The sequence below is a fragment of the Schistocerca nitens genome, chromosome 1, assembly GCF_023898315.1.
Source record: "Schistocerca nitens isolate TAMUIC-IGC-003100 chromosome 1, iqSchNite1.1, whole genome shotgun sequence".
Lineage (NCBI taxonomy): Eukaryota > Metazoa > Arthropoda > Insecta > Orthoptera > Acrididae > Schistocerca > Schistocerca nitens.
Window position 1 is genome coordinate 1,192,803,379 of NC_064614.1, and position 18,971 is coordinate 1,192,822,349.

Here is an 18,971-nt window from a genome sequence, read left to right on the forward strand (position 1 = left end):
GGAGCGATCTCCTACACTGGCCGTACACCACTGGTGATCGTCGAGGGGACACTGAATAGTGCACGGTACATCCAAACCGTCATCGAACCCATCGTTCCACCATTCCTAGACCGGCAAGGGAACTTGCTGTTCCAACAGGACAATGCACGTCCGCATGTATCCCGTGCCACCGAACGTGCTCTAGAAGGTGTAAGTCAACTACCCTGGCCAGCAAGATCGGATCTGTCCCCCATTGAGCATGTTTGGAACTGGATGAAGCGTCGTCTCACGCGGTCTGCACGTCCAGCACGAACGCTGGTCCAACTGAGGCGCCAGGTGGAAATGGCATGGCAAGCCGTTCCACAGGACTACATCCAGCATCTCTACGATCGTCTCCATGGGAGAATAGCAGCCTGCATTGCTGCGAAAGGTGGATATACACTGTACTAGTGCCGACATTGTGCATGCTCTGTTGCCTGTGTCTATGTGCCTGTGGTTCTGTCAGTGTGATCATATGATGTATCTGACCCCAGGAATGTGTCAATAAAGTTTCCCCTTCCTGGGACAATGAATTCACGGTGTTCTTATTTCAATTTGCAGGAGTGTATAATATGAAGAACACTGGCGCATACAGATAGACGAGATCAGACTTGCAGACGTGACTGGATCTGGCTAAGGCTACAAGGATGTACATAATTAAATAAATGTGGAGGGAACGTGGCGTTTGCACAGACTTCATTTGAGATAGGGGGGTTAGCTCGCTGGAGAGAGAAATGGCCGGGAACTTGTCAAATGGAACATATTGGCAGTGGCACGAATCGATTTCATTGAACTGAATCCTGTTCAAGCCAACTGCTGCACCACGAGTTCTGTGAACTAGAGTTGCCAGTGGGATTCAAATGAACTCCACCGTCCAGCTCCGACGTTAAGTGCTGCTGCGTGATCTTGTTGCTCATGGGAAGCTCAACTCATATCTTCCTCCCTTCCTTTTTATGTCCAGCGTTACGCATTAGTTGTGTGAGAGGTTCGGTTTGGAAAGCCATTAACACCCCGAATGGACAGCTCAAACGCTGACCACGCCTATTTCATCATCATAAACAGCAGCGGCTAGCAGCCCATGTTCGACGCAGGGAAGCGACATCCTTTAATTTGTTCCAGCGGCTATTGCCCTCCCTGAATGTTCTAGGACCTCAGCAACTGAGTGACAACAGGTCACACACAGATGTTTATTTTTTGTTAAGAGAGATATCATTATTAAGCGGTCGTTTACGAGTCATATTCGTGTGAGGTGTATGGACCGCGACGAGCTGAATGCTGTATCGCTCCTAAGCCTCCACGATGGCGGATTTAGGTGGGCGGAGCTCGTAATCACAGGTGAAGAAAGAGCTAAAGAGCTGCCTGAGAAATTTTTGGAAGATCCTGAAATCCACCCAGAACTCTAAGAGTATAGTCAAACCCACCAAAGTTTACGGTGTCCCAATATCAAGTTATTCTTTTGCTGTAGTCAACCGGTACAATGCCGATGCTGAGGAACTGCAGCGAACACGCCGACTGCTAATGACAAAAGAGTGCAAGTCACTGACGGAAAGGACAACAACGCCTAAATATAGGGGTGGTCAGTGGTCTTGTGGATGGCAACAATCAGTGTGAAAACCAGTCATAGAATTTTTCTTCAAGAAATAAAGTTCAACGACGTTACACTCTGCAGTGCGTTATGCAGGAAATTAGACATAACTGCATATCAGCTTAGGAGGTACTCATTACATCTGTAGTGACAGAAAATGAATGCCTCGACGTAAAGTATCTTGAGTGGACCATAACCCAATAACGACGTCAACCAAGGAAAGTTTACAAAGAATTTTATCTCCGGATAGCTGTTCCCAGAAACTGAGTGTTGAACCACGTAAACAAAATAAAATACAAACAGAAATAACCGCAACTAATTGTACAATATGAACAAACTTTCCTGATACGTTGTACTAGATAAGTGCAGCCACAATGCATGGCCTTTTGACATTGCGTTTATAGACAATTTGCGCCTAAATTTCACTGACAAAATTTTACGTTTATTTAACGGAACCGTTACACAAAATGGTTCAAATTACTCTGAGCACTATAGGACTTAACTCTGAAGTCATCAGTCCCCTAGAACGTAGAACTACTTAAACCTAACTAACCTAAGGACATCACACACATCCATGCCCGAGGCAGGATTCGAACCTGCGACCGTAACACCTGCGTGGTTCCAGACTGAAGCGCCTAGAACCGCTCGGCCACCGCGGCCACCCGTTACACAGACAGTGACATGCTACACTTATTCTTGTAAAAGCTATCATCATTTCGAGCAGAGGAATAATATTTCACAGACGTAATGGAGGTGTAAGGAAACTGGTCTCATTAGCAAAATTTTGTAGGTCGATTTAAAGCTTGGGATACTTTTGACATCATCGCAGTCAGTAAGTTCACGGGCAGCTGAGACTTAAAGAGAAACTGTTATGTGTCAGATTTAGGTACTCCGCATTGTTTTCGTTACAAAATATATCACCTAGTGTTGTTCGCAAATAATACTAGCCATTTAATTAAAGGCCACATTGAACCCCGTTAACAGCAGAAGAGATAAACGGCAGAAATATCGTCTAGAGACGACTACATGGTGTTAATGAGAAGCGAATAGTATTGATTAGAGTGGAAAATGTAAGTACAAAGTCTAGAGGCAATAAAATCCTTGAATTAAAGTTCTACAGCATTCAACAAACATCTTCCACATGGTTTCTAGGAGTGTGGTTAGATTATCATTTAAAATAGGAAAAACAAGTTGAACTGTTTACCAAAAGACTAAGTAAATTTTGTTATGTTTTAAGAATGGTTAGGGACTGCTGTAATATTCAAACACTACCTTCTCCTTACTACGAAAACGTGCAGTGGCTGTTACGGTATGGAGCAATGTTCTGGGAGAAAGTACTTTTTGCAAAATGATGATTTAAAATTCAAATAAATGTGTAGTGAGAGGAAGCCAAATGGTTCTCAACAGGGAAGTTTAAAAATTTGAAATTTTAATTCGTTCAGGATTGTACATATATGAAGGTATGTATTACCCGATACCATTTAGGGATCTTTCAGCATTAATCACTTAATTTCACAAGTGCAAAACTGGAAGTGCGAATAATTTTTGTAGAGAAACCCGAAAAAAGGAGCTATATCAGTAAAGTGTAATACATAAACCTACAATAATACTCAATGCAATGGAGAAATGAAGAATAAAAACATACTTTAGTACATTAGGAGAGAGAGAGAGAGAGAGAGAGAGAGAGAGAGAGAGAGCAGAAAAACAAACTAGTATCTAGTAGTTTCCATAGCATCTGGAAGAAGTCAACATAAGATTTTCATTTTTATTGTACATCAAGATATAGATTTGGTTTATGTTATATTATTTACATTCTGGGAACGTTACACCTCTTCAGAAGTGACTTGCCCATATCTGTGTATGCTAATATGTTAAGGCCCACCAGCGCGTTTTTCTGTCTGTATGTTATGGGTAATCTCAGGAAGAACTGTAGGGATTTCGATACGTTTTTCAAAGTAGACTGTTTCATGAGGAATGCTGTGTGGATCATACATATTATAAAAATGTCGTGCGGCCATAGCAGTGACGGTGCTTACGACTCCAGAGAGTACCGCACCACAACCGAAAGCCGCGCTCGAAACACGCGTAGCGCAGCAGCTACGTGGGTTGTCAGTACGAACTTGTGGTATCCACCACCATTAAATCTCTGCACCGAGCAGCGGCGCGCTCCATTAGACGCAGTCGAGGAACTCATCATTGGTCGCGCTTCTCCGTGGGCGGCCCGCCGCTAACATCGAAGGCGCCTCAAAACACAGCGATTGGCCTCCCATAACACTCATTTACTGGCCGCCCAGAATATACATCCCCAGCCGCTGGCTCCAGTAACTATGGAGCCTTATTTAACGCCGCTACTGATGCCTAAAAGCCAGTCCTCACCGTGCTACGTTCTACTTCACAACTACGCTGCGGTGGACCTTCTGTTCGATGTCGAATCGGCTCCGTTCTGGACTCACACTACTGGCCATTAACATTGCTACACCAAGAAGAAATGCGGATGATAAACGGGTATTCATTGGACAAATATATTATACTAGAACTGACATGTGATTACATTTTCACGCAATTTGGGTGCATAGATCCTGAGATATCAGTATACCCAGAACAACCACCTCTGGCAGTAATAATGGCCTTGATACGCCTGGGAATTGAGTCAAACTGAGCTTGGATGGCGTGTACAGGTACAGCTGCCCATGCAGCTTCAACACGACACCACAGTTCATCAAGAGTAGTGACTGGCGTATTGTGACGAGCCAGCTGCTCGGCCACCACTGACCAGACGTTTTCAATCGGTGAGAGATCGGGAGAATGTGCTGGCCAGGGCAGCAGTCGAACATTTTCTGTATCCAGAAAGGCCCGTACAGGACATGCAAGATGCGGTCGTGCATTATCCTGCTGAAATGTAGGGTTTCGCAGGGATCGAATGAAGGGTAGGCCCACGGGTGGTAACATATCGGAAATGTAACGTCCACTGTTCAAACTGCCGTCAGTGCGAGCAAGAGGTGACCGAGACGTGTAACCAATGGCACCCCATATCATCACGCCGGGTGATACGCCAGTACTGCGATGACGAATACAAGCTTCCAATGTGCGTTCACCGCGATGTCGCCAAACACGGATGCGACCATCATGATGCTGTAAACAGAACCTGGATTCATACTAAAAAATGACGTTCTGCCATTCGTGCACCCAGGTTCGTCGTTGAGTACACCATCGCAGGTGCTCCTGTCTGTGGTGTAGCGTCAAGAGTAACCGCAGCCATGGTCTCCGAGCTGATAGTCCATCATGCTGCAAACGTCGTCGAACTGTTCGTGCAGATGGTTGTTGTCTTGCAAATGTTCCCATCTGTTGACTCAGGGATCGAGACGTGGCTGCACGATCCGTTACAGCCATGCGGAAAATATGCCTATCATCTCGACTGCTAGTGATACGAGGCCGTTGGGATCCAGCACGGCGTTCCGCATTACACTCCTGAACCCACAGATTCCATATCCTGCTAACAGTCATTGGATCTCGACCAACGCGAGCAGCAATGTCGTGATACGATAAACCGCAATCGCGATAAGCTACAAACCGACCTTTATCAAAGTCGGAAACGTGATGGTACGCATTTCTCCTCCTTACATGAGGCATCACAACAACGTTTCATCAGGCAAAGCCAATCAACTGCTGTTTGTGTATGAGAAATCGGTTGGAAACTTTCCTCATGTCAGCACGTTGTAGGTGTCGCCACCGGCGACAACCTTGTGTGAATGCTCTGAAAATCTAATCATTTGCATATTACAGCATCTTCTTCCTGTCGGTTAAATTTCGCGTCTGTAGCACGTCGTGTTCCTGGTGTAGCAATTTTAATGGCCAGTAGTGTAGAATCCCAATGCTATACTAGAACTTGGACTTTAATGTTCACTAGGCTTAATATGTCAACGAACTTGTGATTGCCGCCGGAGCTCGGCATTTCACTTGCACTTCCTGCACATTGGTATAACCACCATCAACTTATATAATTTTCCATAAAGTGCTCATCCTCAACTTGGCGCTTGGTAACAGAATTATTGTATTAGTGTTGTGTCAATAAACCGTGGAACGGTGATATATTTGTTGTTTTATTCATGGTTATAACAGAATTATACTGATGTCCGCCAGAGGCCGCAGCTGCCAAGCCATCCGCATCACGTGTGTGGACAGCGATTGGTCGATGCCTCGTTAAATACCGGAGTACTGAGCTACGGAAGACAGTTTTCTTAAGTGCGTGGAATCATGCAGTGTGCAGTTACCGCCGAGTCTACGGGCCGCACTGCTCGTCCGCCGTCTTCGAGACGTAGGCTCCGTAGACATCGTAGGCCAGGGCTGGACTCTACCGTAGGTATCACCCAGAAGCACAATGGCTGGAATACTAGTATTTTAGAGGACTTGTAATAATTGTGCTGGACATTTCACAAGAAGAAGCTTCATTTCAGTTGAGTACGCCTTCATATTTAAAAATATATGACTTTATTACTAATTGTTGGGAATCTTTCTGACTGAAGATAAACTACGCTGTCCTCCCGCATTCCCAACGCTACCCATCGTAAGCTGACACAGTCAGTGTATACAATGATCAAATGGCGAATGAATAATATTATTGTACCACTGTATGTGGAGTAATAATAATAAAACTACAATAAAAATGCACAATGCACAAGCGAAACAGGAGTGTCGACTTGAGAGCGGTGTCTTAGAAAGAGGTTGGACGCTGGCTCACCTGTGCAGGAAGTCGTTGCCGAACCAGAACTCCTTGTCCAGGTCGCCAAATCCGTGACGATACTCGTCCCACGTGCGGGTGAAGTTGAGAGGGCTGTCTCCGTAGTCCCCACGGCGCTGGATCACCTGCAACACCAGCATCGTTCATGGTGCCTTACAGCCTTACCCAAATATCTGTCGTGTCCAAAAAGTTTGTTCGCTTTGAAAACTCGAATCCTCTGATAGGTTATTTCTTCCGAGCTAGCTTCCGAGTATATTTTAAAACTTCGTGGCGCTTCATCCAGTTGTAGCCAGTCAGTATTCATTTGGTTGAAGAAATTTTCATTGCCGAACTATCTTCAGGCGCTGCGTCTATTACGCGAGGATAACAGTTGTGGCTCTTGACGCGGAGTCCACGGGACGTCGGAAGTGTTTGGGAGCCATCCTGACCACTGACCACACAACCGTCGTCTACGAGTCTCGCATATTGGTGTGATCCGAGTCAAAAGCGAGCAAAATACTCTAGATAATGCCCAAAACGTATGGGGTGAGATCAGTCGCATCCGTGAAATATTCCTACAACCTCTCTGACATAATTCAGAGATGGAGGGGTAGTGCACTGTCTTGCTGAAAAAAGAACCCACGTAGGCACGTGACCTGATATGTAATAGACTTGAGAACTGAGCAAAGCTTCAAAATTCCTAAGTATAATTAGGAAGTGGATATAAGTTCTAATCTCTCTCTCTCTCTCTCTCTCTCTCTCTCTCTCTCTCTCTCTCTCTCTGTCCGTCACCTCCTCCCCCTCTATCTGTCCATTTTCTCCTCTCTAACTATTCCTTCTCCATGTCCATCTCCTCCCCAAACCCTCACTCTTTGTCCATATTCTCCGCTCTCTCCTTTAGCCTTGTTCATTGTTATTGCCAACGAACCATTAACTGGGAATTGAATTGACTTGAAGTTGAGGGTCACTATATATGAGATATAACAGAGATCTCCTGCTGTTGAATATGTGAGTATAGTAGCTTCAATGGCAGTATTCCACTTCCATGGAGGCCAACAACGCCACGGGGGGGATTATCATGTGTCGGCAGAATTACGTTAAATTGACGTTTCGCTTACCTATTACTATGAATCATCGTACACGTTTTAGAGAAATGAAAAAAATCTCTAATAATGGAATTTTGTACACTTTCGGAGATATATGTAGCTGTCAGTCAGCTGCTTCTTAGTTGCGAAAAGCACTGCATAAGAACGTGTCTTAGCCAATAAATCATACAACAAGGTTCTCAGTAAAGAGAATTATTATTTAACAAAAACTGCAAACACCAGTCAAGAGTAGCAGGAGCAACAAGATGGGACAGCTGAGATCAACTAACTTAATTTTTTAAGCTTGTTCAGAAACATTTCACCACCTTGGATCGATGTGAGAATTACAGTTTCAAAAGCCCTATAGTCAAGTACGTTTTTAATATGAAAATATTTCTTTATGTTAAGCGTCAATAGTTTCACATGATGCACAGTTCTAAAAAAATTAAATGTTATCTGCAAACCCATGAATCATTTTTAGATGCCCCGTGAAGGCTGGCATCTGTGTAAGCACAGGAGAAGCGAATGAAACGTAGTAATGGTCACTGCATTTGAGTAGTGCATATCTAAAATACTAAAGCACTAATCGTTTTATTTTACATGCAACACAACCAGTTTTTCAATCTTTCCCTAATTTTGAGCACTGGAATGTAGCGAAGGTAACAAGAGGTTTACTAATTTTCATGTCGTAGTTCGAAACCCACAAGTAGTAAGTAGCCTTTGTGCGGTCTTCCTCCCTCCTGTCGCTGTTGATTGATGGAATAAAGGAGCAGAAAAAAACATCATCGTCCGTCATACATAGAGCTATAAAAATTAAACGTAATTGAAAATTTAGAAAGCAGTTAACATTATTCTTATCTTGTGGTCCCTTTGGATGAAAATGCCATCCGAGCTTGTAATTATATGATAAGCTCAGCCGTAATGACGACGACAGGAGCTCTTTGTTACGGCACTATTGATGAAATTGTAACCTTCTGAATCTTGTATACCCGCACTCGTAATTTAGGGTTTAATATCCCATCAACGTCGATATAATTACAGGTGGGGATGCTAGCTCTGGTTCGACGAAGACGAAGATGGCTCGACAGTAGTCATATAAAAGCAATCCTACCGCGCTCGATCATAAACTGAGGGAATCTGAGAGTGTTAGACCATTAACACGTTGAAAGAACGCTAGCAAACTGACACTCCAGCGATAACACAATGTAGGCTTTCACGGCCGCTATTAACTTCACTTAAAACTTACGGGCTGACAGGCCATGGTCGACACGTATAGTTTCCCCTAACGTTTTGTCTCCAGCTGCGAGAGGCATCCTCGGAGGTGAAGCGGCGAATTGCAGTTAGAACTCAAGCGAGCGCCAACATAGAGGTCTGTTCAAAAAATTTCGGAACTTTGTCCATAAAATTTTTCTAGGCGTACCTTTTAATTATTGTGCATGGTCTCCTTCAAAATACTTTCCTCCACAATTGATACACCACTCTCAACGCAGTTTCGACTTTCGGAAGCAGTCTTGGTACGCCCTTTGCTGGTTCGCGCGAAGCGCCGTCTGCGTGTTTCCTTTTACCTCTTCTATCGTTGCAAATCTTCGTCCTTTCAACAGGGTTCTCAGCTCTGGAAATAAAAAAAGTCTGCAGGGCCAGGTCTGGAGAGTATAGATGATGAGCCAGTACAGTGATTTCGTTTTTTGTGCAGTAGTTACGCACCAGCAGCGATGAACGTGCGAATGTGTTATCGTGATGCAAGAGCCGTGAATTATCTCGCCATATTTCAGGCCGTTTCCTTCTCATATTTTCTCTCAGGTGTTGCAACACATCCCGATAGTACCATCGATAAACAGTTTGTCCCTGTGAGACGAATCCATGATGAACTAATCCTTCAAAGTCAAAGAAAACTGTGAGCATGGCTTTAACATTTGGCCTGACCTGACGAGCTTTTTTTAGTTTCGAGGAACCTCTCCCGACCCAATGCGATGATAAAACCTTCCCCTCAACATCATAACCGTAGATCTACGTCTCACCACTAGATACGATTCTCTTAAGGAGCATCTCGTTCTCATTTGTGTGATCCAAAAGCTTTTAACAGATTGCGAGGCGAAGCTATTTCTGGTCTTGACTCGTAAGCCGTGGGACGAACATGGCGGCATCACGATGCATTCCAAGATGCTGTGTCAGGATTTCATGATATGATCCAACTGAGATGTTACATTCTTCTGCAGTCTCTCGGACAGTCACTCTTCGACTGGCATGCACAATTTCGTTAATGTTCCTGACATGAGCGTCGTCGGTGGACGTCGAAGGTCGTCCTGAACGGGGGTCATCTTTAACTTCCCTCGGCCATTTTTAAAACGTGTGAACCAATCGTAACTCCGAGTACGGCTTATCATTCATCACCGAAGGCTTCCTGCATTATTTGATATGTCGCTGCAAAGGTTTTCTTGAGTTACGCGCAAAATTTAATGCAGATGCGTTGCTCCTCTAACTTTGCCATCTAGAAATTCGCTAACTGTGCGACGCAATGTTCTACACAATACAGCACTGATCAACAACTAACAGACATACAACAATGAAACTTCCGGCAGTTACACATTAAACACAGGAGTGTCCAAAGACGCAAACCACATTTCGCTCCAACACACCATTGGCGGGAAATTACGAATGTTCCGGAATTTTTTGAACAGACCTCGTATAGGCAGTGTAGAGGGCATCCCAAGCCATCACTTTTCCGCTACGAGACTATCTCTGGCATTGTCAACACGCTCGATTACAAGTAATCGATTGTTATTTTGTCGATGGACAGTTGACATCAAATTTTATCTACACTACTGGCCATTAAAATTGCTACACCACGAAGGTGACGTGCTACAGACGCGAAATTTAACCGACAAGAAGAAGATGCTGTGATATGCAAATGATTAGCTTTTCAGAGCATTCACACAAGGTTGGCGCCGGTGGTGACACCCACAACGTGCTGACATGAGGAACGTTTCCAACCGATTTCTCATACACAAACAGCAGTTGACCGGCGTTGCCTGGTTAAACGTTGTTGTGATGCCTCGTGTAAGGAGGAGAAATACGTACCATCACGTTTCCGACTTTGATAAAGGTCGGATTGTAGCCTATCGCGATTGCGGTTTATCGTACCGCGACATTGCTGCTCGCGTTGGTCGAGATCCAATGACTGTTAGCAGGATATGGAATCTGTGGGTTCAGGAGTGTAATGCGGAACGCCGTGCTGGATCCCAACGGCCTCGTATCACTAGCAGTCGAGATGATAGGCATCGTATCCGCATGGCTGTAACGGATCGTGCAGCCACGTCTCGATCCCTGAGTCAACAGATGGGGACGTTTGCAAGACAACAACCATCTGCACGAACAATTCGACGACGTTTCCAGCAGCATGGACTATCAGCTCGGAGACCATGGCTGCGGTTACCCTTGACGCTGCATCACAGACAGGAGCGCATGTGATGGTGTACTCAACGACGAACCTGGGTGCACGAATGGCAAAATGTCATTTTTTCGGATGAAACCAGGTTCGGTTTACAGCATCATGATGGTCGAATCCGTGTTTGGCGTCATCGCGATGGCAAAATGTCATTTTTTCGGATGAAACCAGGTTCGGTTTACAGCATCATGATGGTCGAATCCGTGTTTGGCGTCATCGCGGTTAACGCACATTGGAAGCGTGTATTCGTCATCGCCATACTGGCGTATCACCCGGCGTGATGGTATGGGGTGCCATTGATTACACGTCTCGGCACTTTGAACAGTGGACGTTACATTTCAGATGTGTTACCATCCGTGGCTCTACCCTTCATTTGATCCTTGCGAAACCCTACATTTCAGCAGGATAATGCACGACCGCATGTTGCAGGTCCTGTACGGCCCTTTCTGGATACAGAAAATGTTCGACTGCAGCCGTGGCCAGTACATTCTCCAGATCTCTCACCAACTGCAAACGTCTGGTCAATGGTGGCCGAGCAACTGACTCGTCACAATACGCCAGTCGCTACTCTTGATGAACCGTGGTGTCGTGTTGAAGTTGCATGGGCAGTTGTACCTGTACACGCCATCCAAGCTCTGACACAATTCCCAGGCGTTATCAAGGCCGTTATTACGGCCAGAGGTGGTTGTTCTGGTTACTGATATCTCATGATCTATGCACCCAAATTGGGTGAAAATGTAACCACATGTCAGTTCTAGTATAATATAATTGTCCAATGAATACCCGTTTATCATCTGCATTTCTTCTTGGTGTAGCAATTTTAATGGTCAGTAGTCTAATTTGACACCTTCCTTTCTTGTGTTAAAATTATTACAGTGATTATAAATATCAATAGCCGTGCTGTACAGAGCATTCCACAAATGTGACAAACTTCGAGGAGTTGTAGAGATTGTCTTGAGGAAGACATAGAAGATAGAAACCCGTGTCCGGAAACATCATCCGATGACGCTACAGAACGTTGAAGTATAGGTTTCGGCGTCTGCTTATTCTGATTTTTGACTGGTGGTCACATTAACGTGACTGGACCGTGGATTTGTGGTCGTCCGATCGACGCCAGTGTTTTAGAAGACGACCTGGCGAAAGCTCATACGAAGCAGCGATTATCGAGATCTACGCGTCTCCCATTTCTGCAGTGGTGATCTGTTCGATATGAGAACAGGACTGGTATAGTAATCTTTGAAGGAAAGCTGAATACTCGTCAACATCTGGCAAGAAGTGTAATCCTGTTACATCTTTCATGATCAGGCAACCAATGTCGTATTCTAGCCAGATGCAAGATCCCACACTGCAGTTCACACCAAAGACACTTTGGATCTGCTGTGTCCCCGGATTTCCTATGGGAAGAATTTCCTCAATTATTTGTCTACAGAACACAACTGTAACCATCATTACATTTCACAGACAAACAGTTGGCTGCAAAGGAAAAGTGAGTCTAAAAATGGAACCGAGAGTAGTTTTGTAAGATTAAATGTGATGGCTTCTGTCTTTTACGAATCATACATTGTGACTAGTTATTTGCTTTATGGCAGTACAGGAAGCGAGTCATTTTACGTAATAATCATCCATCATTGTGCACAGTAAGTTAAAGTAGAAATCATAAAGATAACACGAAAAACAAATCCGTTTCAGCAGAGCACCATGCCTGCTCAAACATCTGCCGATCAAATGGAAAAAACTGAAGCCGTAACAGTCGGAATAATTTCTCACCCACACTACTTGACAGCATGCTGCCTTTTTGCTATCGAACGTAAACAAACTAAAATGTTGGGAACCCGCCGTTGAGTAAAGAGAGCGTCTGTGCTATAAATGAGTTAGTAATAAATCTCTTTCGTGAATGAACGAAAGAAATTTGACTTTCATTACACTAAATGCATTAAGCCCAAAGGATGTTATGCTGAGGAATAATTTATTTTATTCTACATTCTTTTAACCTCTGTATTCGATTTCTACAAGGTGTCCCAGAAACGTTGCGACGAACTTGAAGGAGTTGTAGAGGACGTCTTGAGGAACAAATCGAGTATATGCGACGCTACAGCGCGTCGAAGTTATAGATAGACTGCTGCATAACGTAAAACGATGGAGATTTTAGAGAGTTCCATGAGAACTGAGGATAGAAACCCGTGACCGAAACCATCATCCACCGAGGTAGGAGAGCATCGCATTCATAGGAGACAAGACCGGTCTATGCAGTAGCTAGCTTCTCCACTGGCGACAGTGGCAATCAGTCGCGATCACTGAATAACAAACAACATTGCGAGACGTTTTGTATATGGTCCTTCAGCATAGAAAGTCACATTTGCTGCCGAAGGGTTGGCCTTGTTGCAGGCGCCAGCACCTATAACTTGGACGCTCAGTACTGTTGTTGCATGAGGTTTCCTGACATGGGCTCCTATCCTCCATTTGTTCCTCAAGACACTCTCTACAACCCCTCGAATTGTATCGCCACATTTCTCTGACACCACTGTACATTCTCTTACTTTCTTCATGAAGAATAATTTCTTTTATGAATTAATGAAAGGAATTTGAATCTCACTAGACCAAATGCATTAAATCCAAGGAAAAACTACTTCCTTTTTCCAAGAAAAGTAATTTCCTACATTTATTTGCAGAATGTATCGCTCCATCCTCTATTTCAGGAGCATGCGTGCAGAAATATCAACCAACTTCATACTACGAATTAAGCACTCGTTGACCTTTCAGAGGGTCACGGAACGTATAGAAGGCTGAACGAGGGTGATGGCGCTTCGATTCAGACAGCAGTTCTCCGAACACAGTTCATTATTCTGCTGCTGAGTCACACCACTCGGCTAACAATGGTAATTGTGCTGGAAGTCTGGCTTGTTCATCGATCTAGCGCTGAGGTTACTGCTTTTCCTCACGTCAACAACTGTTAAGTGAAGTCTAAGAATAGTAATGAAGAGTGCTTTGGTCGTGCAACTATACTTGCAATTAAAAAAGCGTGCTCTATAAGGCTCCGATTTCTATGTGCGGATGTGACTACACTGAAAACGATGCAAATGTCATCCCGAAGAGTCATGTCTCCATGTTTGCATCATGGAAATGCAGCCTTTCTCACTGGCTAAAAACTTAAACCATTGAGGAAAAATAAGATACAGTGATCCAAAAAGGAGTAGTTCTTGCATTCTTTAGACATTTGGAGGTGTTGCCCACGCCAGGAACTGAAACAGCGACTTCTGAATGCAAAACGTCAGTGTTGCCTGCCAGGTAATTCAATGTACTGAGGTACACTAGGCCTGAAAAATAGTAACAAGACATTGCCGGAAACGGCTAACACAGAATGTTTACCCTTCACATGATCACATATCTAGCAGTTGTCAATGCGTATACAGAACGCCCTAAGAAAAAGAACACTACAAATAACGCAAAATATAAATAAGCTTGATTAAAGCACATGTCTAACATAACATCTTTACAGACGAATGGAAAAACTGGTAGAAGCGGACCTCGGGGAAGATCAGTTTGGATTCCGTAGAAATGTTAGAACACGTGAGGCAATACTAACCTTACGACTTATCTTAGAAGAAAGATTAAGAAAAGGCAAACCTAAGTTTCTAGCATTTGTAGACTTAGAGAAAGCTTTTGACAACGTTAACTGGAATACTCTCTTTCAAATTCTGAAGGTGGCAGGGGTAAAATACAGGGAGCGAAAGGCTATTTACAATTTGTACAGAAACCAGATGGTAGTTATAAGAGTCCAGGGGCATGAAAGGGAAGCAGTGGTTGGGAAAGGAGTGAGACAGGGTTGTAGCCTCTCCTCGATGTTATTCAATCTGTATATTGAGCAAGCAGTAAAGGAAACAAAAGAAAAATTCGGAGTAGGTATTAAAATTCATGGAGAAGAAGTAAAAACTTTGAGGTTCGCCGATGTCATTGTAATTCTGTCAAAGACAGCAAAGGACTTGGAAGAGCAGTTGAACGGAATGACAGTGTCTTGAAAGGAGGATATAAGATGAACATCAACAAAAGCAAAACGAGGATAATCGAATGTAGTCAAATTAAATCGGGTGATGCTGCCGGAATTAGATTAGGAAATGAGACACTTAAAGTAGTAAAGGAGTTTTGCTATTTAGGGAGTAAAATAACTGATGATGGTCGAAGTAGAGAGGATATAAAATGTAGACTGGCAATGGCAAGGAAATCGTTTCTGAAGAAGAGAAATTTGTTAACATCGAGTATAGATTTAAGTGTCAGGAAGTCGTTTCTGAAAGTATTTGTATGGAGTGTAGCCATGTATGGAAGTGAAACATGGACGATAACCAGTTTGGACAAGAAGAGAATAGAAGCTTTCGAAATGTGGTGCTACAGAAGAATGCTGAAGATAAGGTGGGTAGATCACGTAACTAATGAGGAGGTATTGAATAGGATTGGGGAGAAGAGAAGTTTGTGGCACAACTTGACTAGGAGAAGGGATCGGTTGGTAGGACATGTTTTGAGGCATCAAGGGATCACAAATTTAGCACTGGAGGGCAGCGTGGAGGGTAAAAATCGTAGAGGGAGACCAAGAGATGAATACATTAAGCAGATTCAGAAGGATGTACGTTGCAGTAGGTACTGGGAGATGAAGAAGCTTACACAGGAAGAGTAGCATGGAGAGCTGCATCAAACCAATCTCAGGACTGAAGACCACAACAACAACACAAACATAAGCGTACGTTATTCAAGCACAGCATGAGGTATAGCGCCTACCTGGTAGGCAACCTTCCCAGCGTAATTGCGTGCCGGCTGCAAGACAGCAGGTATTACTCGTTCATTAGACAGTGAGTGAACTGATGCAAAAATTCGAAATTCAGAGATAGAGTTTGTATAAATATTACTCACGAAGGTGGAATGGAAGGTACACTGCCAGTGTCATACAGTTTTTAGGAGTATGAAACTGATTTAGGTTTTTAAAATTTTAGATGAACAATTACGCAAAAACCAGAGGAGACAGGCTAGTAGTCCGACAAAAATGCATGGGGAATCTCGAGACCTAGTGATGAAACGTAGAATGGACTATAACGACAATGAGGAACGGGCAGCAGAATGGGAGGCAAATCCAGCTCTTGCAACTTGTAACTGTAAGTGTGGCTGCAAAACACAATTCTGGTTCTTCTAAACTGTTCTCCTTTCTGTCTAGATGGTACTTACAGACCTACACAAATATTCAGTTCTCGATCCACAACTTTTAAAACAAGTCTCACAGGACGTACGAAGAACATTTTGTTGTTAATTTACGAGGATCACTCGAAAAGAAATTCACAATTTTTTTAAAAAATCCATCTTTTATTGTACATGTTTGAAAGTTTTACAGTGTGTGGATACATCCTTTAGAAACAATATTTAAATTTCTCCACTTAATTTCCATCCCTCTCAACTGCCTTTCGCCATCTTGGAACCAGCGCCTGTATAACCGCACGGTAAAATTCTGGACCAACCTGTTAAAGCCTCTGTTTGGCAGCGTGCACAAGGGAGTCAACATCTTCAAACCTTGTTCCACGAAGAGAGTCTTTCAGTTTCCCAAAGAGATGATAGTCACATGGAGCCAGATCAGGACTGTAAGGCGGGTGTTTCAGTGTTGTCCATCCAAGTTTTCTGATCTCTTCCATGGTTTTTTGACTGACATGTGGCCGTGCATTGTCGTGCAACAGCAAAATATCCTGCTTTCACCGATGTGGTCGAACACGACTCAATCGAGCTTGAAGTTTCTTCAGTGTCGTCACATATGCATCAAAATTTATGGTGGTTCCACTTGGCATGATGTCCACAAGCAAGAGTCCTTCGGAATCGAAAAACACCGTAGCCATAACTTTTTCAGCACAAGGTGTGGTTCTGATTTTTTTTCTTGGGTGAATTTGCATGATGCCACTCCACTGATTGTCTCTTTGTCTCTGGTGAATAATGATGGAGCCATGTTTCATCACCTTCCACAATTCTTCCAAGAAATTCATCTCCACCATTCTCGTACTTTTCCAAAAGTTGGCTGCCTACCGCTTTTCTTGTTTCTTTGTGAGCCAGTGTCAACATCCTGGGAACCCACCTTGCACAAACCTTTGTTAACGCCAACACTTTCAGTATTCTGCAAACACTTCCTTCCCCTATCCCAACGTAGCGTGACAATTCGTTCACTGTGATGCGTGTGTCAGCAGTCACCAATTCGTTAACTGTCTGCACATTGTCTGGAGTGTGTGCAGTACGAGGCCTGCCGCTGCGAGGACAATCCTCAATATTGCCGTGCCCACTTTCATCACGTAACCTGCTTGCCCATCGACTAACTGTACTGCGATCGACAGCAGCATCTCCATACACCTTTTTCAACCTCTTATGGATGTTTCCCACTGTCTCGTCTTCACAACAAAAGAATTCTATGACAGCACGTTGCTTCTGACGACCGTCAAGTGTAGCAGCCATCTTGAAGACATGCTGTGACGGCCCCACTCACGGGAACAGGTTGAACTGAGTTTGAAAACAAGCGGGAAGGATGTATCTACACACTGTAAAACTTTCACACATGCAGAATGAAAACTGTATTTTTGCAAAAATAGTGGAGTGACACTCGCAGATATATATTCATTAATGTGGACTGAATTGAGAATATTCCAGATATATGCCAAAGACGATTGAACATTTCTTATTTTGTTAGCAGTAGGATTCATAATATACTACTAGTGTGTATCCTGTGTTCCATGTACGTTTATTTTGCTTGTTTTCGTATTCTCTGGTTGTAAATCTTATTTTATGTTTAATCAGTCCTGCGTTAACTCTGTTTTACATTGTACCAGAGTACATCTTAAATAGAGTCTACCCCATGAAATGTCAAAACGACATTTTCTGTGATCAGCTGTCTGAATGGGAAAGTTATGAAAGCCAATAACTTAAAGAGAGAGAGGGGGCGAGAGAGAGAGAGAGAGAGAGAGAGAGAGAGAGAGAGAGAGAGCTCTTCCACCTAGTATCATTCATAAAATTCTGATGAAAGTAAGCTGTTCGTAATTTTGTAAAAAGTAGAATCAGCGATATTATTACTAATGGAGCATTCCATTTTAAAAGACCGACGTTGAGACCGATTAACTGTCAGAAACACCAATTAAAGTATGATGGCTCTTAGTACGTCGTGAACCACTTTAATGTTCGACCATTTGATTTTCGAGAACATTTTCATACGATGCTTATTTTAGGTAATGTTTCGATATTTTAAATTAAGTGACCCAGCCTCACGCAACTGTAGCGCGACAATAGGGCGTAAAATAATCACGCACTGTGCAAACACAATAAAGAAAGTAGGTAGGAAGTTCAGAGTTCAATATCTCATAGAAAATGAGGACATTAGAGGTTGAGCGCCAGCTCAAATGTAAGAGGCTGCAATGAGGAATGGTCCGTGATTTTATCAGAAAAAGCATCCCGGCATTCACACAGTTTGACGAAGGAAAGTCAGAGGAAATATACATAGTGATAGATAAAAAGCTCACGGTAAACTTGGTGCGTCAAATTTGGATAAAACCCGAACTTTCGATGACTACATCCATCATCGTTGTCAGGGGATATGTCAGACATAGCCCCTGACGAGGATGGTGGAGATAATCATCGAACGATCGGGATTTTATCCAAGCCGAGCGGAGTGGCCGCGCGGTTGGAGGCGCCATGTCATAGATTGCGCGGCCCCTCCCGGCGGAGGTTCGAGTCCTCCCTCAGGCATGGGTGTGTGTGTGTTGTTCTTAGCATAAGTTAGTGTAAGTTAGTTTAAGTAGTGTGGAAGCCTAGGGACTAATGATCTCAGCAGTTTGGTCCCTTTGGAATTCACACACATTTGAACATTTCTTTTTGATTTTTACCAAATTTGACACTGCTAGTTTATCAAGAACGTTTTATCAAAGGAGTCCGTCGCGGAAGACCTCATGGGAATAGGCATCATGACGGCTTGACGGAAGGACTCAACACACATTTCTTCTGAGTTCAGTCAAATATTAAGAAGTGAAAAATGGTGCAAATGGCTCTGAGCACTATGGGACTCAACTGCTGAGGTCATTAGTCCCCTAGAACTTAGAACTAGTTAAACCTAGCTAACCT

General features: G+C 43.6%; 1 protein-coding gene across 1 annotated transcript in view; it reads right to left on the reverse strand.

The window, feature by feature from the left end:
• Positions 1 to 18,971, reverse strand: part of LOC126233427 (uncharacterized) — a 511,079-nt gene that overhangs the window by 103,150 nt on the left and 388,958 nt on the right. Inside the window, exon 10 of the mRNA XM_049942864.1 lies at positions 6,342 to 6,466. Coding sequence (XP_049798821.1) covers positions 6,342 to 6,466 — 125 coding nt within the window. The remainder of the gene's footprint in view (positions 1 to 6,341; positions 6,467 to 18,971) is intronic.